Source organism: Perissodus microlepis, chromosome 4, assembly GCF_051167445.1.
Source record: "Perissodus microlepis isolate ML-2025 ecotype Zambia chromosome 4, ASM5116744v1, whole genome shotgun sequence".
Lineage (NCBI taxonomy): Eukaryota > Metazoa > Chordata > Actinopteri > Cichliformes > Cichlidae > Perissodus > Perissodus microlepis.
The window spans coordinates 21,205,089-21,232,663 of record NC_140464.1 but is presented as its reverse complement, the minus strand read 5'-3'; the positions used below and the strand labels follow the sequence as shown (position 1 = coordinate 21,232,663).

At 39.2% G+C, this 27,575-nt stretch overlaps 1 protein-coding gene across 3 annotated transcripts in view; it reads right to left on the bottom strand.

Annotated features, from left to right (window-relative positions):
* Positions 1-27,575, bottom strand: part of clec16a (C-type lectin domain containing 16A) — a 58,193-nt gene that overhangs the window by 6,880 nt on the left and 23,738 nt on the right. For 2 of the 3 annotated variants that reach the window (XM_084926429.1, XM_084926431.1), the window contains exons 10-21: positions 25,087-25,387; positions 23,756-23,867; positions 23,476-23,576; positions 21,360-21,479; positions 20,905-21,014; positions 18,755-18,799; positions 15,219-15,269; positions 14,953-15,081; positions 13,306-13,426; positions 5,890-6,041; positions 2,234-2,438; positions 477-647 (exon numbers count right to left, since the gene is read on the bottom strand). In XM_084926429.1, the coding sequence (XP_084782555.1) occupies positions 477-647; positions 2,234-2,438; positions 5,890-6,041; positions 13,306-13,426; positions 14,953-15,081; positions 15,219-15,269; positions 18,755-18,799; positions 20,905-21,014; positions 21,360-21,479; positions 23,476-23,576; positions 23,756-23,867; positions 25,087-25,387 (1,618 nt within the window). The remainder of the gene's footprint in view (positions 1-476; positions 648-2,233; positions 2,439-5,889; positions 6,042-13,305; positions 13,427-14,952; positions 15,082-15,218; positions 15,270-18,754; positions 18,800-20,904; positions 21,015-21,359; positions 21,480-23,475; positions 23,577-23,755; positions 23,868-25,086; positions 25,388-27,575) is intronic. The other variant, XM_084926430.1, reaches the window with a different exon arrangement.

The following is a 27,575-nucleotide window of genomic DNA, read 5'->3' as shown; positions in this document are numbered from 1 at the left end:
ACCTTCAGTTGTGTCACATTACAGCCTCACTAAGAACCATGAAGAAGTTAAGTCACTGGGCAGGACTGTACTTTGATGTGTGTGATATATTTGTGACAAGCAGACATGTCAGTTAAGGAAGTTAAAATAAACATTTCTATGTGTTTTCTTGTACATTTAACATGTAAACAGTGTATATTAACTTAATTGACCTTCATTTGTAACATAAAAATGTCAAAGTATTTCGATGAGCGCCCTGTAAAGGATGAACAAATGCAAGAATTTTTAAAATGCAAGTAATATGAAGGGACTTTTCAGTTCAGTTTTGAAGAATCCCTTTTCTATTCAAAGCATCTAATCATCTAACACTTATCTAATGTTCAACCCCAACACTAAAGAAATAAAAGCAATAACAAAACCATAGTACCACTGGGTCAGACGCTATAAACAGCTGGTCTGAGATAAAAGCTGAGACGGTACGTGCATCTGTGTGTTACCTGGTACTTTATCGACAGAGGCAAAAACTGATCTATTTGCCGTGGGATCATTTGGTGCCCGCCTAGACTGCTCGTAGAACCGGAAAGGCAGGCCACTGGCTGAAGTGTTTGCAGTCTGAGCGAAACCCAACACCTCTGTTGCACTGGGCTGCACAGGCAGGTCCAACAAAGCTAAAGAGAGAAGGAAAAAGTGAAAGTGTAGCACTGACCTGTGGGACAGGTTCATGTTACAGTTAAGGATCTAGTGCAAACTCCAGGACACAAAATACCCACTTGTCTTTAATACAATGACAGTATTGCACAAGAATCTTGAACCACTCCTTTTTATAATTTGCAAAGTCAGTGCAAAGACGCCATAACATGCAAACATACATGGAAATAGTATAAAGGATACAAGGAAAAAATGCAGCTGATGCCAGGCAGAAGCTTTTCAGATGGTATTGCATGGTGGTACAATTGTTCAAATTTGGATTCATCACTCCATCAGACCTGTTGCCACTGACTTTCAGTGCAATTCTTGTGTAATTAGGCACAACTCAGCCTTTTCTCCCAGTTTCCCTTCCTTAAGAATGGCTTCTTGGTTCTTGGCTTCTTCTATCTTTCCACTGACATCATTTCTGATGAGGCTTTTTAAAGGGCACATTACATACCATACTCAGGTATTCCAAGGGTTTGGATAAAAGAAAAAAAATACATTCAGCAAGCCTGGAGAACTGTTGCTCAAGACTTCTGTAAAATTAAAAGCGGAAGTCTGGCTCCATGGAAGCAAAACAAAGTCATGAGTGACGGCTTTCTGTACAGTACAGTAAATTTTATTTAAGCAAGAAATGTTTTTGTATGCACAATTATATCGGCAATGAGTCAATCTGACACTGTTGTTGTGACCACACTGCTATTTTGGTGAGGATCACATCCTCCTCAACTTTGCTGCATTAGCAAGATTTTATATTGTTATGAGTTTTGTGTAATTCTAAAGAATCTGGACTTCAGGGGGGGGAAGTACAAGGGACTGACGGGTAAATCCATCCTTATTTGCCAAAGGACTTTTTAGTAATTTTTGTGTTAAAGGAAACACCCACCACTTTAGCCAGAAAATGGTCAAACATATCCTGGCATAACAGCAGGCTTATTATAGCAATGTAAGAAATGACTTTGAGATCATCAGAGCGCCACAAAAAGAAAACAGACATACGACTGACAGCTTTTTAAAAAAGGGGAAGAAATCACTTTTAGAACTTAGAAGAAAGCCAGAAGCTAATTCAGGGAAATGACCTACACTACGTCAGTTAACAAAGAGATGAACTTTCACTTCTCTTGGACTGAAGTTTCCCAAACACAAAATTTAGTAAATTGAAATGTCTTTTAATAACTAACTAACTAACTAACTAAATAAATGTCTCAATTTATATTTTGCTTAAATTGAATTTTAGCATTTTGTTGAGGCTGTGAAGCCTTCCTAATGTTTGCTTCAGTTCTGGATTACTGATTTAATTTTTCACTGTTAAATTCTCACTGTAGGTTACTTCTGTTTTTTAAGTTTCTGTTGGCCGTTTTACCATGTTCACCAGAAAGCAGCAACTTTCTGTTTTAAATAAAGTGTGTTTTCTTGTAAAAGTTGCTGTACTGAACAGTTTCACAGCAGTTTCTGGAAGACTTTCAGTCTCAGCGAAAACAAGCCACTAGCTTAACGAGAAAAGTGTAATTTTGGGTAAAAACAAAAGACTTAAAAGGTGGTTTTTCTCTGTGTGTTTTCTAACCGGCAATCCTTTGCATCTTCATCCGCCGGGCCTGGATACGGCCTTTGGCTAGCCTCTGTTTGGCGATGATGCAGCGAATGTGGTCTGCAAAGATGAAGTTGGCCTGCAGAATGGGCAGGGGCTTGGCGTGGGGGTTGGAGCTGGGCTTATGAATGACGATGTTTAACGCTCTGCTGTCGTCCTCAACGCCGGACACCTGCATGTCCTGTTGAAAGAGGACAAAAAATGCAAGATAAGATGGATCAAATTGTGTGAAATAGATCTGCATTTTAGTGTCCCCAGAGGGACAACAAAAGCTGACTTCACAAAGAGTCAATAAACACTGAAACAGAAATAAATCCATCTGTAATGTCAAACCACTCAACATAGTAACAACAAACACGCCACAAAACCCATCCTGCAGATATGTTTTAAACTCTTATTCAAAAGTTCAACATATCTTGGGCAAATGCATTTTTGAAGCGATTCAGCACGCTTTTTAGAGATCTTCTGCCAGAAGGCAACAGCTCATATTCAGGTTGGGAATATTCAACGGGCCTGATAAAATCCTCTGTGCCTCTCTGATTACAGACAGCTCATAAATGGACTGGAGGGGGAGGTCTTCAGTCCTCCCATCACCTTCATGGCAGACCGCACCAGATGCGCCAGCTTTGATTTTCCCTGGACAGAAACAGTGCCATGCCATAATGGTATGCCATACCTTACCAGAAATAAAGTAGTAATCGATGTGAATGCCAAAAACCCCTATATGACAAAATTAATTAGTTTTGTTTTAAATTACATTTTTATAGGTTAGCATTCCTTTAATTTCTTCATTTTTGGGCCATAGTTTATGGCTATTTGTGTGTATGTTGGAATGAATGTCTGACAGTAGGGCTGATTATGTGTCAGTTTACGGTTCTGTGTGTTTGAATTTGTGCTGCTGTGTGGCTACCCGTTGATGACCGGATGGAAATCATCACACCAGCAGACAAAATTGTGTACCTTAGTGAAGTACACTTAGGGATCTGTGTTTCTGTATAGTGTGGCTAAGTGTGGCAGTGTCATCCAAAAATGTAACAATTAAGTTACCTTGGTTATTGCTAGGACATCTATTTGTATAGTAAGTAAGTATAGTAGAGATGGACCGATCCGATATTACGTATCGGTATCGGTCCGATACTGACCTAAATTACTGGATCGGATATCGGAGAGAAATAAAAAATGTAATCCGATCCGAAGTATCACAAAATCACCTCACAAAACGCGCTACTTGGCGTAACCCAGCTCGGCGCATCGGAGCAGTTTGTGTCACGTGATAGAGCGGCTGTTGTCTGCGAGACCTGTCGGCGGTCTGTTGGAGCATTTGGAGCTGCTACATGCTTCCTAACCGCGGCATTTCATCTCGGCGAAAACTATCCCAGAGAAGTAAAGCAAGTGTGTAAGTTCATCCCTGAATGTTTGCATAGTATTTCCACGTTAAGCTTAACAACTGATATATTGAGCCACAGCTGGACTGGCCATCAGAGTTCCATACTGAGGAAGCGATTTGTCCCGTACTTCAGCTAGAATTAAAAAGTAGACACAAAGCTGGAGTTATTCTGTCTTTGCTGCGCAGTTGCATCTACTTCTCTCATTCACTCCCCTCCCTCTCCTGTTATTACTTCAAACATGAAACTGATCAATGATCAGCTGATCGGCTTTTCTGCCGCAAGTCCCGTCTTTCTTGTTTGTTTATCGCCCACTTTGCGCTAGAAAGAGGAGACCAGCGGATAAACAACAGCAGCGCGTTTAAGCGTGAAAAGCTGTTGTTAGAATGTATTTAATATTACTTTCTAGTATCAGCTGAGGTTTGCTGGAGCCAGGCTGTAAAAGCTGCTGGTCATGACCTTGGTTTGGATATGTGGTGAGAGTGAAACATGAAGATGGAAACCAGGAGATGTCCTTACTACATCATCAGAGCTGAACAGGTGATGGAGAAACAGGTTTACCTTTTAGGTGACAGGAATGAGTTGAAGGGAAGTTATGAACTGTTTCTGAGAGACAAATAACACCAGGATCCTTTTCTGTGTAGCTGACAGCTGGTAACTGTGCAGGGGCGGATCTAGCAAAGTTTTGTCGGGGGCCATGTAGGGCATTAACAGGGAGAGGTGGGCACAGAGAAATACTTTTCTTTATGTCATTTAAAAACTTTGAATAAATAATTATCTGAATCTTACAACAAAAGTGTTCATCTGATCAAATGTATAGAAATCCATTATTGTATATAGTAACTACTAAGTCATATATAGACCCTAGTAAGCTATAGTACTTCTTCCTTTGGGAAGGTACCATCTGTGCAGTCTGCAGTTAAAGAAAGATGTTGAATCTATTTAGAAAAATTATTGATTTCTGTGCATTTGTTTTACACTTGCATTAAATTAAAGTTGATTACATCGATTAAGGGAGGGGGGGTGGTTCCCTAATATTTTTGCTGGGAGTTGGCAACCCTATTTGTTAGGTAGGTAAGTACTCTTTAAAATACCAGAATAGGGAGGATGGTGTAGGTTTAAATTTATTAGATTGATCAGTGTTGCTGAACTATAAAATGTTTTGGGGGGAGTGCATTTTTTGCATACAGGTATAACAGAATAGCTTCAGTCTCTTGTTTTTTAAAACTTGAGTATGAACTTATACAAAATGCTGCAAGATATTTATAAAAAACAGTTTTATTGATTACAAAATACGCTATATCGGATTCATATCGGTATCGGCAGATATCCAAATCGGTATCGGACATTAAAAAGTGGTATCGTGCCATCTCTAAAGTATAGTAGGTGAGCTAACACAGCCCTCAGGTATACGCCAGTGCTGATGGATTTGAAGATGGAGAGCGTACTATTAACCGTAACACTTTTACCTGTTAAAAAGGATAAAAAAAATTAAATAATAAGAGGTGAGACAGGTATTTGACTCTTTCTGTGCTTTCTGTTAAAGCACATGAGGCTGCAGCATGCTAAAATAATCAAAAGACAATATACGGGCGTAAACCTTGGGAATTTCCAGGTGTAATGAATAAGCTGAGTCATGCTGGTGCTTGCGTCATCTGTGTTCCTTTCATGCCTGCAAGCAAACTGTACATTCAGTTTAGCATTCTCATTTTACTAAAATGCTTCAAAACATTTCATGACAAGTTAAAGCCACTAGTATAAAATCACTATTTTCTTTAGGACACGGTTTCTTTGTAATTGGAATTATGGTTATTTTCAGAGGACAGGAAGCGTATACGAGTCTTTCACTTCGGCTGCTGAAGAGTTACCTGCTGGCAATAGTATGCGGAACAAAATTCGTACTCAGCATGACTAAGCATTTTCACTGAAATGGGTGAACTGCAACTGCACAAACCCTCAAGGCATCACTAAGAGCTTTACATGTCTCCTGTAAAAAGGACACAATGAACTGAGTATACAAAGAAAATGCCTGAGTAATGAGAACGCAACAAGACAGCAATACGAAACATCCTGTGCTAGAGAACAAAAGAGCAGAATTACACTGGAGAACAAAAAAGAGATAAATCAATATGAACAAGTAATGACTACAATATTGCAGAAAAAAATTCATGGTTTTCACTCAACATTTAATTTCAACTGAAAAAACAAAACAAAAACAACAAACGCGTACACTTTTTTTTTCCTTACTTGCAAGAGACCGGCAAATTTGACGACACCCCATCCAAGGCGTTTGCTTTCTGGTTCCACCAGACTCATCTGGTACACATCTACAGCGAGGAATCTCTGGGCCTGTCCCCCATCTTTACTGACCACCATACAGGCTATCAGGTCACTGTTATCTGAAAAAGGGATCACAAACATAAACATCAATGTTTTTTTTTTAAATGTTTTTTTAGATCTTTTTTTTTTTTTTTAAAACATATATAAAAATTGTAATCCATTTTTTAAACTGTTTACAACATATTTAATATGGCATTTGGAGTTCGAGCCCAGAACAGCGTATTAATAATATGTATATTATTAAATAAAGGACTATTTACTTCTGCCAAAGTGTTTCAAGTTAGCTCTGAGGCGTTTCACACACACCAGTCAATGTCATGACATGTCTGTAGAGACAGTTCAAACATTTGTTATGTCTCAAATCTTGGTATGTACTGACTCATGTCAAATGTATTTGTGTAGCACTGGAGGGCCTTACAGCAGGATAGAAAGAGGAAAAAATGACAAACATATGTATATAGGTTATGATATAAATTAAACTTTGATAAAAATCACAAGCAAAAAGCAACCTCGACTAGACTTGTTTCCATGTTCAAAGACGTCTAGTTATTTACATCTGCCACGCTAGTGTTTACAATAGATGTGTTTACTATGTCACCACCAGTCCAGGTTGTTTCCACTACAGCCTTGGTAGATGCAATGTCAAACACTGTGAGAGGACCCAGTCCTGTATGTTATGGCCCCAGGACAGCTGCTTTACTCTGCAATGTGCATGGGAAGCTACCCACTAGAAATATAATCAAACAAAAGTTTAAGAGGAGGATACAGACATGATTTATTGATAAGCCACTTCAAATAATAAACTTGCTACCCTCGATTTAAATGACTGAGATCAGCAAAAATGAAGTTTTAGCTGATCGCAGGTGTTCAGGAAGTTTTTTCATGCTCAGTAGAGCACGCGCTCAATGTTCTCACGAAAAGTGAGAACATTGCAGTACTGGACATGCCAACTGGACACGATTACACAATGCAACGCAGTAGCAAAGCACATGACAATAATTGTTGGACAGGTATCGAGGCAGGTGAGATCTAATGTCAGTAATCCAAGTGTTTAAATACAGTCATAGTAATGTCATAGCCAATAATAGTTGGATTACCATGGGAAAACTTTTCCAAGAGGTAATGAGGCTCTCGGGGACTGAGGTGAACACCCCAGGTAGTCCACACACCACATGCATGGGACTGTTTATTCACCAGAGTCCCCAGAGTAGTGGGAAATAACCGTGCCACCCCCCACGTCTACCTAATTTCTTTTGGAAAGCTTGCCGGGTGAAAAGGTCTTAAAATATGGAGGACATTTAAAACAAGACAGTTTGGCCACTTAAAAAATAAAAAGGTGTTTCCAGAAAGTGTGCCAGACAGCGTACAATATTTAGCAATAGCAATAGTTATAATATTTCATATGTATTATTAAATGCATATTGCATACTGTATAGGTCCTTAAGTATCAATGAATCAAGATGCAATTCAAGTCCAGACTTTCATCTTTAATTTAAGGAGTTTAACAAAAGCATTGCATGAAGTGTTTAGGAATTATGGCCCTTTTTATACTCAGTGTAAGGAAGAGGGCTTCCCTACAAGTATCATTTGTATTGTGGTAACTTGTACAGCACTTTCGGAGCACCTCTGCCCTTTATTAAAAGCACTTTAAAACTAGAACTTTATTTAGCACTGCACTCAGTACCCCATTTGCAAAAGTAAATCAGACATCTGACTGACAAGCAGTTTCATGGCCAGAAGAGAGCTGTTACCGTGTTATTCCATTATATATAAAGCTTATAAATGACCTCGGATTTGATGGGCAGACAGTGGCAGTGAGTTGACGCACACAAACACACACAGTCAAAACACACAGAGTGCTTTAAAGGACAGTGAAGAAGCTCTGCTCCCACGCCTGGAAAATACATCAAGACACAATAAGCCCACATGTCCAGTTCTTCATTTCAATTTACCACAAAACCTACTGTAAAGTAAACACGAAATACCGAACTGATGATCTGATGTGACACCACTGGTTTCGATCTAATTATCACCCACCTCGACTGACTCTAAATGTAAACCAGTAACATTAGACTGACGTACAACCCCCATGAGGAATTTCTCTTGCAGTCTCTCACACTTCCCTTCCACTTGATGATATTTATGTTTCATTTTTATTCCTTAATTTGAATTCTCAAGTATTCTGACTAATCTACTTTTACAGTGCAACATGACTAATCCTATGAACATAAAGCAACTCAGATTCACATATCTGAGAAAACTAGTGGCTTTAAATTTAGGTATTTAACAACAATATGCTTCTTACACAGGGCCAGCAAGCTTTTGCTGCACATTCATTCATACATGCAGCCTATTTAAAGATCAATGGGGATTACCAAGAACTCAACAGTTCCTACTGAAACAGTGAGCAGTGAAAGTACCTACAGCTGGAGATACAGTCATCAATTTTCGATGGTAACACAAGGGATGCCGACAACCAAATGGTCAGAGAAACTAGGGGAAGTTCTGCACACTCAATCCCCAGAATAAACGGGGGGAAAAACCGTGCCACCCCCCATGCCTACCTAATTTCTAGTGGAAAGCCTGCCTGGTCAAAAGGGCTTAAAACATGCAGGACATTTAAAAGAAAACAAATTGACTCCATTCATTTATCACTGAACTTAATAAGACTGAAATTACTTTTATTAATACAGACAACTGTTAGAGAAGGACTTTTCTATGAAAGACTTGAACCTTTGATCTATTAGTCCAGAAGAAGAAAGGTCTTCACAAAAGCAGTTCTTGTCTTACTTTTCTGATTCAGATTTTGAGGTAATTAGAATGAGACACCTTGGGCAAAAAAGCAAGATATGACTTGAGATGTTCAGCCAAAAAAAACCCAAAAAAACTCTAAACAAAATCAAACAGCATATGGCTGCCTAACTTCAGTATTCTCTTCAGCTTTTAAGTGTTCCCAGTTGGTTGTAGGCTGCATGAACAATACCCCTATTCACCAAGGTGAGAAGAGAAAAATGCAAAACATGTGACTCCAGTTTCGTTACAGGCCGTCTTACCCACAAGCAACAGCTGGTCACATTTCCAAATAAATATCAACATATAACATCAGTTCTGAGTTACATAAACGTATAATAATTTGTTTTACTCATTTTTTTCTACGTTGGTTAGGGTTACGAAATCAATACACCTACATGACATGTTCTCCAGCGAACTTGAAAAGTTTGTACTGAAAAAGGTCCTCTGTGGAGGACCAGTTTAGACTCGACGCTGGATTCTGGAAACCGGAGAAGCACGAAAAATGAATTGTGAATGCAATTGAACATTGTTCACTTTAACCTTCAAAGGGTTTGGTCTTATTTCTTATGGCTGAGGTGATAAGAAGGATTTTTACTGTGTGGACCTTTACAGGGATAATAAACATTAAGCTCCATGTAAACACAGCCCACGTGAACTCTAAAGGCAATAGTAGAGCGCAGATATTTATCAAGGTTAAAACAACTCCATGCACACGCAACTGAATATTTGTGGCCCCACAATAAAGCACAATTATATACTCTCCCACTCTGCAACACAAAATGTGGCCCAATCAGGAAGCCTTTTTCCTCCATTATCCATTGTTCAATTGACTATGTGCACGTTAGCATATGCTACTTCCGGTGCGGAAACTCCTGTGGGGAGCTTTGTTTCCGGTGTCCTATTCACGCCCTGTTTACGGTCCAAAACAAGTTAAGCAAATGAATGAATCGAGCGGCGATTTACATTTCTATAGATGTCTTGGGCATTTACCCAATATATCTGTAAATGATGTTCATCGACAAGTCGACAAGTCGATGAACATCATCATAGTCTGACTTGCCTCAGAGCAAAAGAGAAAAGGGATTCAAATGTTATATTTCTCATCGCGGGTGTTATGTTCTAAAAATAACCAGCGATAGGTGAAATCAAGTAGCCAATTTTATTTTTTGACGGTGCAAAACGTTTGGTGGACATCGTGAACATACAGTACTGCACTTCAGAGTCACACTGCTAGCGATCGATGCAGCGATTGTGTACTGTACAGGAGAGACGTCACGGAGGAGATCGTCTGCAGCGATCAGGACGCAGGACACAATGTGACGTAAAAAAAAAAAACGTGCAAACTTGCACTAAAAAAATCTGCGAAACAGCGAGGTGAAAGGTGAACCGCGTTATTAGCGAGGGACCGCTGTAATTTTGAAGGTAAGTCACAACATACCCTTCGTACATACTAATGTATAGAAACCCTTACCAGCAATCATTCATTTTTTGTGTGGCTTTTTTCACGGTTCGTTAACATGCTGTGTAGGTGTGTACTTGACTAGCTGATATCGACATAACAGGGAAACATCTGGTTTGACTATTCTTCACCTGTAGTTTGAATGCTGAACATTTGCCTGTTTAAATCATAAGACCAGTCACTATACAGAGATGTGCTTCTGAATGTGGACGATGTGTCTTCTGCTGCAGTAATGCAGTTCTGCTTGTGTTGAGTGATGTAAACAACTGATCGATCTAAACGCTTTAAACGTCAAAATTGATCACTAGATTTTTTATGACACAACAGTGGTGAGTGTTCCCACCTTCTGCTCTTTGTAACTTAACGCGATCTTTCCGTTTTCGAGTTTTGGACATGATTTTGGAGTATATCTTCGCAGTAGCGATTGACCGCAAAGTAAAGCTACCGGAAATGTACAACCCCACATCCGGTCTCAAACCAGGAAGTTAGCATTTTCTCGTGCACAGGGTCAATATAATAAAGTTTGTCAGCCCTTAGGGGGCTAATTAAGAAAACATAAAGGATCCAACCCACACACCCTACATTTTAGGTAATGTTCATGAATGAAAAAGTCACACTTCAACTGTGTGTGTGACTATGCAACCACAGATTTATTCCTCCAGAGAATACATATACTAAAATACATATATGCTGTGTAATTTAAGAGTGAGTAAAAAAAATGTTGTGAATGGAGGCGGAGGCAGCCTAATGGTCAGAAAAAGAATTTTGTGGGTGGAAGGTGGCAGGTTTAAATCCCCCGTATACAGGAAAAACCCTCCACCCTGCATTATTACTCTGAGAAGTTGTGTTCTGAGTCAACCACCTTGCTTTAAAGACAAAGCAAACACAGGAAAATCTTTTAAACCATACGTAAGATATATGACAGAAAATCAAGAGGCATAAAACTACTGGAAATCAAGTCAAACCTGATATGATCAAGACTCTGTTAAAGGCTATCTTTACCTTAATCTGCCACAGACTCCTGACTGGCATTTGGAATCATCAAAACATTCGTGGTTTCAACCACTGAATTAGACTTGAAAGCAAAAGCTAAAGGGAGCCATTTGGTTTCAATAGCTGTATTGCCATCTATTTGTCACGAGTGTGTTTGAGGCATCAGCCCGGCTTCCCAAAAGACGGGTGTGAAGAGACATCTTTCACTTATAGCCTGTTCACACAATCACAACACAATAACATAAGCAAACTGCAGCACAACTGTGACACTGACTGAAAGCAAGTAAAAAAAAAACAAAGAGAAAAAAAAGACAAATTGCTGAGACACTGGTTTGTTCCATCCATAAGGCCACAGGTTTACATCAACGTGGTTTCCAAGCACCGACAGTGCAGCTGACTCAACAGATGAAATGATAAAACTATAAAGGCCGCAGCTCACCAATACTAAGGTAACAACCCCGGTGGAATTTATTAAGCCCTCTCGCTTTCTGTGGTAATTCTAAGAAGTCGATTTTATTAGTAATATCTTTTTAAGGCGATTAAGAAACACAATGTAAAAAAAACAAATACACGCCTGTGCAATATCAGAAAATTATCATTACAAATAATAAGACGTCTTGATTGTCTTAATCAACGACAGCAGTAAAGCCGACTCTGTGATAGACAACCTGAATAAAAAGCCCCATAATTTGCATAATAGAGCAGATATGCAGAAATGCTCATGTTTGGGGAACTAAGGTGGGGATACACATGACTACATAAACAAAAAACAAACAACTTATTGATGAATAAAAATATAAAAATGATGGAAAGAAATCAAGCAAATACAACTTTATATCAAGTTTTTAAATACATTTATTATGTTTACTATTAAATCTGAGACATAATACAGGTTTACCACTTGCCCTTTATATAATTTTGCTGCTATGATTGTAGTAAAGTCTGCTTTTACTGACTCATTTTATCCTTTCTGTATGGTTTAGGGAGTTTCAGTCTGGCGTCTTTACTGGAATGTGTTAATTTGTAAGGGTTTCTAATAAAGACATGGCAACTGCATGCAACTGATATTGGTTTAATGATAAGAAATGGATTTGCCTTTGTCCTGGCTCAGAAACAGTATTGTGTCATTTGGCCTTTTCTAACATTAAAAGTATTAATGGTTTTTGCACATGCTGCTTAAGAAGCTATGCTGATGATTTAGTGTTTAGCAAATCTGTGTATTTCTTTTGGAATAACTCTGATCTTCATAAAGATTTCATGACGTGTTTATACTGCGAGCTGTTGTGACTGTGCTGATTGTTACTTCTCTAAAGGTGTGCTTAGTCTCTCTCGAACTGTTTTCAGATGTTTGGTTTTCATATTCTGTTTAGATACAACACCTGTACCAGCTAAAGAATATAGATTCTGCAATACTCCATTTCTTGAAATGCAATGTTTTTAATGCTGCTGCATGTGCACACGCACACACACTTATGTTGTTGTTGGTAGAAAGCGGACTTGCATCGAGAAGTGGTTTGCTATGAGGTTGACACCTGTACTCGGAAAACCTTGCAAAAAAAAAAAAAAAAGGAGCCACAGATGCATACAGAAACACGTACACAAGAAATGTTTAAGTATGGATTTGCCGTGTGAGACACTGTCATCACTCTCGCTCGCATTACTCTGCAGTTATACTTGCGATCCTCAACAGCAGAGCAGAGCTAACCACGTGTAAGTTTCTATTACGTCTGCATGTAACAACTACAAACCTGTGCACAATATGAGAAGACGGTTCAGGTTATCTCTGTGTAAGATAAACCTCTGTGCACAGGTGTTTGTGATTGTTCCTCAAGCTCGTCTCTGTGTTGCTGTGGTTACGAGTGCTTGTATGTGCATTTACCCACAGTAGTGTGTTGCATCTGTGCTGTATACCTACTGGGTGAAGAGCGTGAGTGAGAGAAGAAATGTGACAATCTCGTGTCGTTATTCTTTTATCCTGTTGTAAGCATGGAAATAAATCTGCACAGCAGCTGTAGCTTGTGGTCTGGTATTACACAGTGTACAATGAGTATGCCTTTGTGTCTCTGTGTGCGTCTTACTGAGGTCTAAGACATCGTCTGTCTTGATCAGATCTTCAGGTCTGGTCAGAGGGAGCTGTGTTTCGGGTTCTCCTTGAAGCTGAAGTGATAAGGACCGCAACATGAAGAAAACCCGAATCGCCTGAAGAGATGAGAAGGCCCACTCATAAACAAACAGGCACAAACACATACAGAGAAATTGCATGCTACAATAAACCTTCTGTCTAAAACTGGCAGTTTTAAACACAGGATAAGAAAAAACACCCAACAGTGCTCCTCTAAAAATCCTAATAAGAGTTTTTTTAGATGACGGATGCAAACCTTTGATCACAAAAAACCTCCAAACCTTTTTTAAAATTCTTCTAAGTGAAAATTATTTCACTGGTTTGCTTCGATGTGCCACAACCCTTCAAGAAAAACTCAACTACAAGTCCTGATTGTCTGTGTATGTCCACTGAACTTGGGTGTGTGAGTGGATTTTCTTTTGCCTGTCTGCTTCTCATTTGTGAGGACTGATATTTCTGGAAGTGTACCAAGAACAGCCAGCATGAGCTACAACAATAGATTTATCCAGGACACTGTCACTGATAGGGATGGGTATCCGGTACCCATCGGCACCGGTTCTGACATAAACGGTAGTAACCAGACCGAAAAGCAGCGCACATTTCGGTGCTTTATTTCGGTGCTTTTTTTTCCTGAGCTGTGATACACTTTAGATTCTAGCCAATCATTTTACGTTTCCGAGGATAGTAGGCGGGTCCAGGTACGTACGTTCTTTTAGAGCAGAGCTACAGATTAAAAATGCCTAAGTCCAAGCGGTCAAAAGTCTGGCTGTATTTCACAGCAAAAGATGCAAACTCAGCAGCAACAAGTGCTTTAAGCTGATACTGTGATACTGTCAAAGGAGGTAAAACCTCAAATCCGATGAAACACCTGGCGACGCATAGCGTTTTTTTTTAAAAGCCGAGAAATGCGCCGTATTTGATAGCTTGCTGCGAGACCTCACACCGTGCACATCTACTGCGGGTGGGTTGCCAGTTATCGGACCCGGAGCAACATCCCCCAAAAACCCGAAGAATAGAGTCCTGGCCCCTAGCCCTGCCAGTGTAGCAGAAATGATGACGGATGATGATGGCAGCAGCCGCCGTTCTTCTCTGCGTGAGTAGCTTAATGTTGTTCGTGTGTAATTTACGTTGAGTAGGCTAACCACGTTATTACATTAATGCATGTAAGGTGAACTAGCAAACATCATCATAGCTACATGCGGCTGTCTTCTTGTTTGATGGCAGATACTCCCTTCACCCTGGCCAAAAAGGCTAAAATGACCAAAGAAAAAGTGGAAAACAGTTAAACATGAGAGGTTTTTGGACAAAGTTTGTGTTTTTTCCATTGTTTAAGCACTGCTTCCAGCCAAGAGTGATACCATATATGCCCCATAGCTGCAGAAAAGGCTAAAATTGTTATCTTTTTACAAAAAAACAGCTGAACATGAGAGGTTTTTGGACCAATTTTGTGTTCTCCATTCTTTAAGCACCGGTTTGAGCACCGGTTTGAGCACCGTTTAAGCACCGGCACCGTTTCAAAAGTACCGATTTGGCACCGGTATCGGATAAAACCTAAACGATACCCATCCCTAGTCACTGAGCTTGTGTGTGTGAGCGGACGCACCCTGCGTGTCTTCTCCATGTCTCCACAAGGAAGTCTCTTTACAAAGTCAATACCGGTCAGAGGAGTGCCAGTGGGTGGCAGCAGTATTGAGGCATCCATCATTAGATACTCCACATTCAGTGGCTTACTCTGCAACATAGAGATGACATTGTATGAGAACACCCAGACCTAATAGCAGAAAGAGAAATGTGCTTGCAAAGTCGGGCTGATGTTTCATTTTGAACAGGGAGGGGAGGAAAGCAAATATTAAACGAAGGCTAACCCACCGTCATGCTCCTGTATTCGTCCTCAAACATGTCCAGAAAGATTTCTTCGCCCTGTGTTGACAGTGACATTGAAAAGAAGTTTAAAAACAAGAGAAAACGGGGGCAGAAAATAAATACATTCAGTATTAAAGAAAACCATTTTGGGTGAAAGGCTTTCTGGGGATTTTTTTTTTGTGGGTGCAAGTCTGTGCATGCAGAGTGTGAAAAAAAACAAAAAAACAGCATATGCAAGTGCACATTTTCCCATAGATACATGTTAAGTAACACTTTTATATATAATCCTGTGCTTGGTTTATTTGGGTCCACGGTCAACTTCCCAGTGTAATGACATTCTTCTACTGTTGCACACAAGAAACAAAGTACTGTTCCCAAGCTAATATAACAAGCTTATGCATGCCCTGTCATAATAAACATGCTATTAGGAGCACAGGGCACAAGTCCATCTCATCTGTCAATTCCCCATCAAAAAAATTAAGGTGTAATATTAAACAGAATATCCAGGCCAGAAAGAAACAAGACACAGACACATGTTTACGGTCTACAGAGTTCACGAGGATCTTTTTTGAGACACTTGATATGGTTTCGGTTTCTTTTTGACACCTTTACCTTTTGACACATTTGCATTACCTGCCTATGCAAACAGTTTGTCTATGACAGTTTAATAAGAACAAGGTGTTCTTCTTCAGTGTAAAGTACATTCAGAATTGGCAGACGTAGAAAAGAACTGGTGACTTTTCCGACGTGTTCAAACACACCACCACCTGATTCTCTTTCAAACAGTGTATATTAATGGTGATATAATCAAAATAAATTGAGATTTTAAAAGCTGAAATTAATATGCACTAAAAAAAAACCCTCACTTTGTAGAAAGCAAGATGTTTCCTGTCCAAAAAGAACAATTTGTCAAACAACTGAAAGGCAGGTCTTTTGGCATAATGTACTATAAACAGAGACACGGACAGACAGGGCTTTTTTCCTATGCCCAAGTGTTTTTAACCTAACATTCACACAGTCACACTCCAGTGGATACATCAGGGGCAACTCTGGGTTCAGTATCTTGCCCAAAGACACTTTGACATGCAGACTGAAGGAGCCGAAAGATCAACTACCGACCTTCTAGATCGATACAGAGAGCTCTAAGATTTAAGATCATTGATCTGAAAGTGATGTTCAAACAGAAGCAGACTTTTCAGCTGAATAATGATCCAAAACACATTAGCCAAACAACCGATGAATTTCTCAAAAAGAAATCAAGTAAAGGTCAGATCTAAATGGCAATTATATTAAATTATATAAAAGTATTATATAATATGATGTGATATTATTTAATATAAATTAGTAATTGTATTAAATTAAACTTCATGTGCTTGCCACAAAAAATAAAAATACTGGCAGGTGCCAGTGCTGCCAATCAGTCTCTTAGTAGACACATGTATGGTATAAATGTGAAAATCCTTCTGGAGTTATTGCATTTCAAGACTGTCAGAAGACTTGACCTCTGACTTTGACCTTAAGGTTGAGGACACTGAGATTCGAACTTGTCTGAGATTTTAAGTAGATGCACCTATGGTATCAATTTCAAAATCGGTCGTCTCATTCTTGATTTATCACATTCACAAAAGTGGGTGTCCACGTCGGCCCATCCAGCGGGGTGACAACAATAGCCTACCAGCCTTTAACAGCTGAAGGGTAAAAACACAAAGACCTGTGTAGGTTGAAGGTATTGTCTTTTAACATACTTAGCATTAACTTGGTTAATTAGCAGCACAGACAGAAAGCAAAACACTCAAATGTGTTATTTTCTGTTACTTTTTTTAGCTTAAGGATGACACAGACATGACTTAAACGGACTTAAAATTGATTTTCAAGTCAAAACCGTAGTGTGATCCATGGAATATTGATAATAGATTATCAGTATACTGCCAACTGATTTTATTGCTTCAGCTTTATTTACCAAGTGTCTATGATTGCATATGAAAGTGTGGAAAACTCTTGAGCTGACTGTTAGTTCTTTACTTTTTGTGTCCAAGCGCACAGTTTTCTGGTCAGTTTTTATTTACTCATATCATGTGCCTGGAGCACTGCAGACTTTCTAAAAGGTCTTTCAAAGTCAGTATCTGATCATTTTCAGAATCTTTTTTTGATTAACCACTTAACACGGACCAATGAATCATTCAAGAATAAAAAAACACCTAACTCAAGCTATGCCCCAGTGTTGTGTCCACATGAAGAACCAATTTTAATATGTATCTTTAGGCGCTTTGTTACTAGCAACCAGTCACAAAAATGATTTATTCCTCTTTTTTACAATGCAGTAAACACACAAAATCAGAATCTCACTGAAAAGCTGTGGGGGGAAGTACAAACAGGAAGGCCATATGAGAGAAAACCTAAATCACATTTCAAATGAAAGACTATGTCATTAATAAAGTGGGCTGAGTTTCCAGTTTCTAAGGCCAATGGTGTACTCATTTTTCCTCCAGAAGAATATTATAGCACTGCTGATGTTTTTGCTCTTTGAACAAATGGCTTCCCCCTTTAGTTTTTGTTTAAATACACTAAATTTTATATAGCACTGTTTTAAAGATGATCAAATATCCTCTTGTCCAAATAAATTAATCTCTTCAAATTTGTCTATGTCCACTGGACATGTTAAAGTTTCTGAATATTTAACTACAATTTTGTTTTTCTTTTGGTTTGTTTTTTTTGTGGTTCATCAGAAAACCCTGTTCAAACTCACAGAACCTTAAAAATTTCCACTCTGAGCTTATAATTGCACCAATAAATTTTTTCTCTGTGAAGGCAAAACCTCCAAATGAACAAAAAAACAGCATTAAACATTTCTGAGTGGTTTTCCTTTGTTTAGTCACAAGATTTAAAAATTTTTTTGGTATTATTTTCAGTCACTTCTCTTCAACATTTTCCCAAATGTCGCAAATAACAGAATCATGACTGATGCCAAAACTGATATTCAAATTATCAAAATGAAACAGAAAGCCAGCTACCGGCTATTTAAGCATGCAACTATGACATATAGGGTATGGAAAACACTTTCAGTTTTGTCTCCTATACAGTACCTTCAGAGAAATGGCTCCAGTTATTGTCAGTGTCTCATGCACCTACAATAAAGTCTTATCTCCAGAAGGTTTTACTTTCATTTGTAAAGTTTCATTGTCAGACAAACCAGAATTTACCGGCAGGTGCTGATTGAACTTCGGTTCAGAGACTATTCAAGAAGGACTGGATTTAAAACCAGACTTTTTTTTTAACTTCCTATTTAGACTCCTTGTAAATTATCCTTGTCTGTCTGGTAGAACAACAAACTTTACATTGTACGAGTGCCAAAAATCTCTCGTTGCAACATTAAACACTTAAATGTTTAACGCTAATGTCAATGTTAATCACCGTGTAAGTTCTTTACACTTCTTTCATACTGATATACAATTCAATGTGGGGGCAGGTGAGACATAAAAGCAAGGCTCTTATTTTTATAGGTTAGCATATGAATGAGTGAATCTGTGTTATTATGTACTCGCCTTGTAGAACTGTCGCAGTAAATGCAGACTCTCCTCTCTGGCACCCTGCAAGCACAAACATGACAGTCTGAACAGTCATTCGGGTATCTCACACACACACACACACACACACACACACACACACACACACACACACACACACACACACACACACACACACACACACACACACACACACACACACACACACACACAGACTCATAAACACATACAAAGACTCACAAATAAACATGTAGCATGCAAAAAGCACAGAGTACAGATAACAGTGGAGGATACAGGGTGAGATAAAACTGTAAAGGATTTGCATTATATTTTGTGCTTCAACCGAAAGCAGTTTTTCCTCTACTAGAAGCTCAAGTCCGTATCTGTGTCAGATATCTGTGGTTTCATCTGCACAAAAACACTAAAAAACAAATTGCAAATCTTTTTTTCTTTTTCCCCCTCTTCATCTAACTATTTATTGTCTCTCAGCTAGCTGGTAACAGAAAGACCTATCATACCTCATATCAAATCTTTCAAAGCCATTAAGTGTATTTCCCATAACATGGCTCAATTCCTCTAAATAATTCTGCTATTGCCATTACTGGAAAATAACGCAGTATAATAAAATGTCAAATCTGCAATGGAATTTTCCAGATAAGTTGTTCTATGGACATTGATAAGATATAGTCTCAGTGAGCACCACTTATCCAGCAGCTTACTTTACTTGTAAAGGCAAAAACTGTGTTACTGACTGCTGTTCCTGAGAAAGACAGACATGTCAACAATACTAAATAAAAACCCACTAGTGAATTACATTCACAGGAACCTGTAAGTGTAATTCAACTGTAACGTCAATGCCTGTGTGTGTTTTAAATGCTGCTGTGATGAAAGTAATGATCTGAAAGTTAGTAAAATGGTTGATTATGGATGATTATAAGCTCTTCCAATGAGTTTAAAATGTAAGTTTTAGATTATATGGGCCATATGGCGGTGCAGCGGTTAGCACTGCCAGCTCACAGCAAAAAGGTCCTAAGTTTGAATCTAATCTGAAGTCTTTCTGTGTGGTTTCTCTCCTGCAAGAGTCCTCTCTGGATTCCTCTCAAAGTCTAAAGACAAGCATAGGGTTTGGTAAATTAATAATCCTAAATAGACTGTAGGTGTGAATGTGAATGGATGTCTCTCTCTATGTGTTAGCCCTGCAACAGACTGGGGACTTGTCCAGGGATAGGCTCCAGCTCCCCTTAGACCCTGAATTAGGGTAGGATGAATTATAGCCATGGTCAGATCACCATCTGTGTGATATTAGCCGTTAGACCTAAATTAAGCAAACAGGAGGCTTGACGTGCAGTATGTGGTAGGGTTGCTGTGCTCCTCCTGTGAGCTGATGCCCAAAATGCCCGTATAAAGGATAATCTTTTGTACAAATTGAACAGGAAAGCCAGTCTTGGAAACTGAGAGTTTATAGCAGTCCAAAGCCTGCTTGTTTGGCTAATAATGCTCATAATGAGCACTTAAACCGTCAACATAACCATTTAAGCTTAAACAGCCTGGACCCCCCCAAAAAAAGTGTGTCTTCATTTCTATTAAACTGTGTCAGAGGTGGGAAATTCTCCAAGCAGAAACCCCCAAGTGATGTTTAACCGATACCAAAAAAACAGTTTCACCAAACCTGCTGCGAAAAATAAAAGCTTTTAAAATGACCAAGATAAGGTTTCAGTTTAAAATTGTGAATTTTGTAAAAGGAAAAGGAACTCATTGACAGCTGTGCAATTTCTTCCTAGAACTTTATGTGCGTGCAAAAAAGCAAAAAACAAAGGGAGTATTACCCTGAAGGATGATCACAAAAAAACAAAACAAAACCCAAATATGTAAAACAGTGTGGGCTGCAGAAAAAATGGATGTCAGTGTTTAAACAGGGGGCAGATGGGAGATCTGTAAAAATATCATCAGTCACTAAGTGGCTCTAACCAAGAAGCCTTGCAGCTGTGAATTCTACAGAAGTGACACAATTACATGGAAAAGGGTTGTTTCACTCCTATGGATGACACAATTTTCAGCATTTCACTTCCTGCTGAGGTCCCATGTTCCCTCAAGCAGTTTGTAAGAGTCATAAAGTCTGCTAACAGGACTGTTGAAATGTCACAGGAGCATGCTTGGGTGTGCTGTACCTCCAGGCAGGCCAGATGAACGTCTTTGATAATACAGTTGCTCCCAGACAACACAGACTGCTTTAACAAAAGGCAGCTCAGCTCGAGGGTAGCTAGACGCACTTTACCATCTGCACACAAGCAAGAGAAATGCATAAATAAGTATCTAATATAACACATTGTTTCCTGTTAGGTCAAAAATCTAAGAAATGCATCACATGCATCATATCATGCAAAATGTCTATACATGGTTTGTGAGCTTTAACAGCTAAAATTTCTACCTCATTTGCATTTTCTGGGTTAGAAATTCTCGTAACAAATGTTTTTGCTCAGTGTGCCAGTGCATACACTATATGTTCAGCTTAGCAATATGCAAATAAAATGAACATCAAAAGAAAAAAAAAAAGAAGGTACTTTTTTTTTCTTTTTTAAAGGTATGAAACACCACACCAAATGTGGAAGTGTGTGTGCGTCACCTGGCAGTGCAGCTTGGCTCATAACTCTAATAAGTCTTTCTACGAGGACCACGCTGTAAGAACTCCTCTCCTGGTCTGGAACTGGCAACTGCAGACGCTCCAGAAGATCAAGGTTGATACCTACAAACAAATTAAACAGAAAAACAAAGTAAAAGAAAATGCTAATTCTGAGCCACGATCATTAAGGCTGTCATCTTGACTCATCTTTATTCTGGGAATCTAACGTATGTAATATGTTTAATTGGTTCATCAGCAGCACAGATGGAAGGCAAATCACTGTAAGCCGTAGAGTTTTACTTCCTAAACAGCTGCGACACCACTCCACCACATTTAGGTTTTTTCAGCTGAAGGATGACACAGACATTACTTAAAACCTAAAATTATTTATGAAGTCAAAACTGAGGTGTAATCATAAAAAAGGGACCTAACTCACGAGATAAACCACTGCTGTGTCCACAAATAACAGACAAACTAGCAAAGAACCAATTTTAAATTGTATCTTTAGGCACTTTGTTACTAGCAGCCCGTTGCAGAAACACATCATTTAATCCCATGTATTTAGCTGAATGAAAAGATAACAGTTTGACAGGCAGTAAAGAGTATTTTTGCACCAAGACGCTGATTCCTAAAGACCTGTTTACCAAAAATGTGGAGTGTGTTCGTAAAAACTGTGAAGAAACTGAAGAAGTGGGGGACATCTGTATAGTGAAACGGCATTTAATTCTATTCTACAAGAGAAGAAACTGCATGTTTTATGAAATAGGAAAAAATCCTTCTACTGTTCACTGAATCCTTATATGAAATAGTCTCAGTGGAAAGGTGAGTTGTCAAGAAGTCATTCTTAAGGAAAAATGCTGAAAAGACTGAAGTATGCTAAATTACAAAAGAACTGGACCAGAAATCAGTGGCAACAGGTCTGATGGAGTGATGAATGCAAATTTTAAATTTCTGGTTCAAATTGTTGTCAGTATCTACAGAGGTATTCAGGAGAGAGGTACAAAGGTTTGCAGCCATCTGTAAAACAGTGTGGAGACTCAGTTCTAGTTTGAGGTGTCATTTTTCCAACTGGTGTTGCAAATCTGGTCAAAATTTATGGATTTTGATCCACCATGCAATACTAAAGGTATAGACTTTTCCGCCTAACATTGATCCCAAACACACTGCCAATGCAGTGAAAGCATATCTGGATAGAAATACACACAGTGGATCACTATCAGTCATGGATTGGCCTCCCCAGACGTCAACATTACTGAAGCAGTGCGAGATCACCTTGGCAAAAAACAAAACAAAAGGCAGCCAATATCTAAAGAAGAGCTCTGAATGTCCTTCAGGAAACCTGGAGAGGTATTCCTAAAGACTACTTAAAGAAATCAGAAGAAAGTTGCCTGAGAAAGTTCAGGCTGCGATGAAGAATAACAGTGGTCATAATACCAGACACTGACTCTCAAGCTGGTTACAACAGAAACTTTTTGCTTCATGTACTGCATTTCCTTGTATGCCTTCACATGTTTTAATAAATTACTGCACCTATTTCCAAGACCTTTGCACAGTGCTGTGTAACACTGAGTGCTCAGGTAGAGTAGAAAAGCACTATATAAGAACCAGTCCATTTACCATTTGCTGTATACAAACAAATGAATCTACATGTATTTTAAAGAGAACAATCATACAGCCCTTGGAGCAAACAGATGTCAATAATTTTCTTTGTTACTTCATATTCATTCACTTAAATAGAGAGACAAAAGCCTTATTATTACATGTCAAAAGGTTTATGCCAGGAAAAGGCAGGAGGAGATGAGAAGGGAGGTGATTAAGAGACTCTAAATAAGAAACTATGCAGCTGTAGATTCTGTAGAAGTGATAAAAGTTACATGGAAAGGGTTTTTTCATACAATGTGAAATCTAAGAACATCAGTCTTTAATTAATTTCATTAAGAATTACCGTTTGACAACAATTGTAGAAAGTTAAATTATGACTCCTAGAACCTTTAGAGCAAGATAAAAACCATCTTATTACAAAGTAAACATCACAAGCCTGCAAAGGAATATCTGGGTATGACAAAACCTCCTTGGAAGTGCTGTGGACAGATGATGTTAACAGTGAGCTTTTGTTTACCTTTGCTGTGTGAGACAGCGTAAAGCAGGCAGAGGACAAACAGTGCGTGGTAGTCGTCACTGGTGCAGTCAAGGGCACTGTACACCATGTCTAAGAACGGCCTGCAGGGAGCGAGAAAGAGACAATAAAGAGAACATAGCTTCAGTTAACAATTCTGTCTTTCCCATTTTCAATTCTTTAGACTTTTAGATGAGGTTTACATCGCACTGCACTCACGTATGTTTGTGTGTGTGTGTGTGTGTGTGTGTGTGTGTGTGTGCGCGCGCGCGCGTGCATGTACCTGCTCCTCTGTGTGTGTGTGCGAGTAGCTGCAGCTGTCTTCTCCTCATCAGTGATGTTCTGCTCTGTCAGCTCTGGCACCTTACACTTCTCCATCACCACCATTTCTATCTCTGCACAGATACACACACACCGAGATACATACTTAGTATTTACTTACATAAATCTCCACATATTTGGAGAACCACCTACCTTACAGAGTGTCATTCACATTCACATCACAAATTTAGCACACTTACAGACACGAAACAAAGAGGCTCTAAAACGTATGGACCAACTGAAGTCTGAAGGTCTTAAAACGTACTAAAGCTGCCAGGAAACCTCACATGTGTTCCTCACAGTATTTAGAGCAAGCAGGTTAAAATTAGTAATTAATAGTAACACATCAATAGACAAAGGAATATTTAAATCTATTATGAAGAAAAACAGATCTATTTTTAAACTTATTCTTTAAAATGTTGGCAATTTTATCACTTGTTTTATCAGTTAACAGTGGTAGGCGTCTTTGTTCCATCCCAAATGGTACTCATGTCATTCTGAAACCACCTTCCCCTGCAGCCCATGACCACATTTGTGCTTTTAAAAAAATGAGTAAAGAAAAAAAAAGGTTGAAGCTGTTAATGCCTCAGTATAAATCAAAGCATAAAAAATGAATCATTTCAGATGCGTGAAATGGTCACATTTTAATATAGACACACACACACACACACACACACACACACACACACACACACACACACACACACACACACACACACACACACACACACACACACACACACACAGAGCAGGAGTGAGAGACAGGCGGAGAGATGAGGAGCACAGGATGGATGGTGTATCGCTGTGGGAACCGATACTGCTACGTGGATTGTGCTCAGCACAAGATCAGTGGTAGCCATGATAATCATGGGGAAATTAAATGGTGCCAAGAAGAGTATGCGGCAAAAAGAGGGAGTCCTCATCTTAAAACAAGCTAAAGAGAGGGTTTCTGTTCTGATTGTGCAGCGTTGCCTGTTTTTTACTCCTGTTACTTTTTCCAGGAATCTTTTATTTCCTGAAAAAAAAAATGATGAGGCTGTATAATATAAATTTAAACACAGCTGCAAAAGCATGGAGATCACATTTAAGCATTTACTTGTAGCTGCAAATGAAAAGCAGCAAAGCCACCACATTTCCAGTGAAAAATGTCAGGTGTTCTTTCTTTAAAGAGTTCTCTCTCTTTTCTCTTGAGGATAACCAGAGTGCATGGGAGACCACATTGGATTTATGGCGGTGAAGAAACACTCACAAACACAGTCCTGTACTGCTGTGTCCAACGAGACACACACTCACCTTCCGCCGTCTCACCACTCGCTCTGCTTCCCTTAGAACTCCCACCTGCTCCTATTCCCTCTGTACCTTTTCCCTTTTCCCTCTCTCCTCCTCTGCCACTGTCATCATCCCAGCCCTCTTCTAGTCCTCCTCCTGCACTGCTGCTTCCGCCCCCAGCCCTTTCATCATCTTCCTCCTCGCCCAGGTTCTTGTAGTTTGGCCTCTTCTGTGTTCTTTTGCGGCCACGATGGCGGGACAGCTCCAGTGAGCGCTCCAGAGACTCCGGAGGCTTGATGAAGCGGCGCATACCTCCCGCACTTGCCTGATGGATAGAAGCAAAACAGGACAGAGGCCAGGGTATGAGGAGAAAAGGAATATATCACCTGTGGATCACTCAGTTATTATTTTAGTCAACAACACATAACCATAACCTTCAAAACTGTTTTAAACATAACATCACAAATGTACGAGCTGCAATCCAAAACACAGATACAAAACCTTTCCATAAAAAGCCAAAGGAATTCCTGATGTTCTGATTTGTGGTCGATCAAATTTTTAAGGTTGTCTCACTGTGCACCTCTAGGCTGTTTTCAGTGCTGATGCTATTTTTAAAACAACCTGTGGAAGTCCAGTTCTGAGAAGTTTCACATGTGTATCTGCAATGCAAGCCTGAACTTCTCCACTGTTTCAAAACAGAGAGCCTCAAGAGTTTCCTTTTGGAAAAGAAAAAGAAACTCAAGCTCAAATCAGAGGACCACCGCTGGTGTTGAGAGAAGATTCCATTGGTGCAGCTTAAAAATTCTTGCACTTTAAATGCAATGCGATTGGGGTAAAATGTTTTGATGGCTTGTAACAAAGTTTGAGTCATTTCTTTCAGATGCTTCAGGATATCAGAGTAGTCAGTAGTCATTACTCCGAGTCAGCAGTCTGACTCTATGAATAACCGTGTGAGCTGTTGAAAATGTTCCCAACTGCACTCCTCACCTGACCGAACATCTTTAGACTTATAAATTCTTGACTCCTATGCTCAAAGCTGCTGTTTGCTCTCTGGGTTCTAAGCTAGAGACCCAGCAATGATGACTGCTGATATGCATGTCAAGTATGTAGACTTCAAACTTCTGCAAAACAGAAATTTGACTGTGAACACTTGCACTTGTGTTCACAACAGGACTTCCATCTAAAACAGCAGATGCACAGAAAGCAGCCCAGAGGTGCACAAAGAGAAAGCCTTGCAGGTAGGGCTATGCGATATGACCAAAATCTCATATCCCGATATAAGAATTCTATCGTCCCGATAACGATATAAATCACAAAAATGTAACATTTTCTGTAAATTCTGTGAATCTCAGGCAGCTCGACTTGCGGGAAGTGTTTCCAGCTCCGCGTCATGTAGCTGGAGTCGAGTGTTTTAACCGATGCATGAAACTATACATTTTTAGACATAAGTTGTAATGGCCGCCGTTTTCTTTGTGAGTATTTATTACACAGCGTGCTGCGGGGAAAAGCCTGTTCTAACGTTTGAGTCTAAGGTTTATTTTTTTAGCACCTGACGGCTCTTTAATTCTCATCCGTAAATAATCTGCTCTTTCACGTGATTGTTTATTTTGAAAAGTCTCAACAGGATCTTGAGCTTTATTATGAAAGGTTTATGTGGAACATAAACAAGCGGACACGCGATGCTGTTACCGTTGTTGTTGCTAACCACAACGCATAAAAACAGGCGCTTGTCCGTTCGTAGTGTGGTTATATTAAATATAAGAGAAAGAGAGAAGTTTAAGAAATTAATATAGCCACTACAGTGACCATCAAAACGGAGAAAAAATATTGCCGTAAACAGTTTATTTTGCGACACCACGAAACAAACGATAGCGTAAAATGAAACGATAGATGTTTTTAAATCGTCATCCGATATATATCGTTATATCAAACAGCCCCACTTGCAGGGCAATTAAAATCAGTTATGTAAACTAGATATCATGTATTGAAGTCTTTTTGGCAGGGCAAAAGATAGGCAGTGGTCCAAACAAGAGAAACAACAAAGGAAAGCTGTCAGGTGGTAACAGGAAATGCGATAAGCCCCCGAAAAAAAATTAACACATGAACACAAGTATTTGCAGAAATTGCGTATTTAATTCTATCTATATATAATTTTACTTGTGTCTATTTATTGTCACACTAATTACAAAGTCTTACAGTAAACATACACTGATGTTAATCAAAAAGCCACTTCCCACTTCATACATTTTTGGACTAGTTCCTCTCTCTCACACACACAAAAACACACACGCGCTTTGAGGCCCTTCTGTGTGGCCATACTCAAACTTTGAGAAACCCACTTTCCACATACAGCCCCCAAACCGACACCAAAACGCACATGCACACAATCCCACAGGAAACAACTGGTAAATGATAAAAAAATATGCTGAGCAGTGCTGTCACTTACAGTAAGTATAACATGTGTAATTGTGACAATCTTCCTGTTGCACATTTTAATCACAAACTCCTTACTG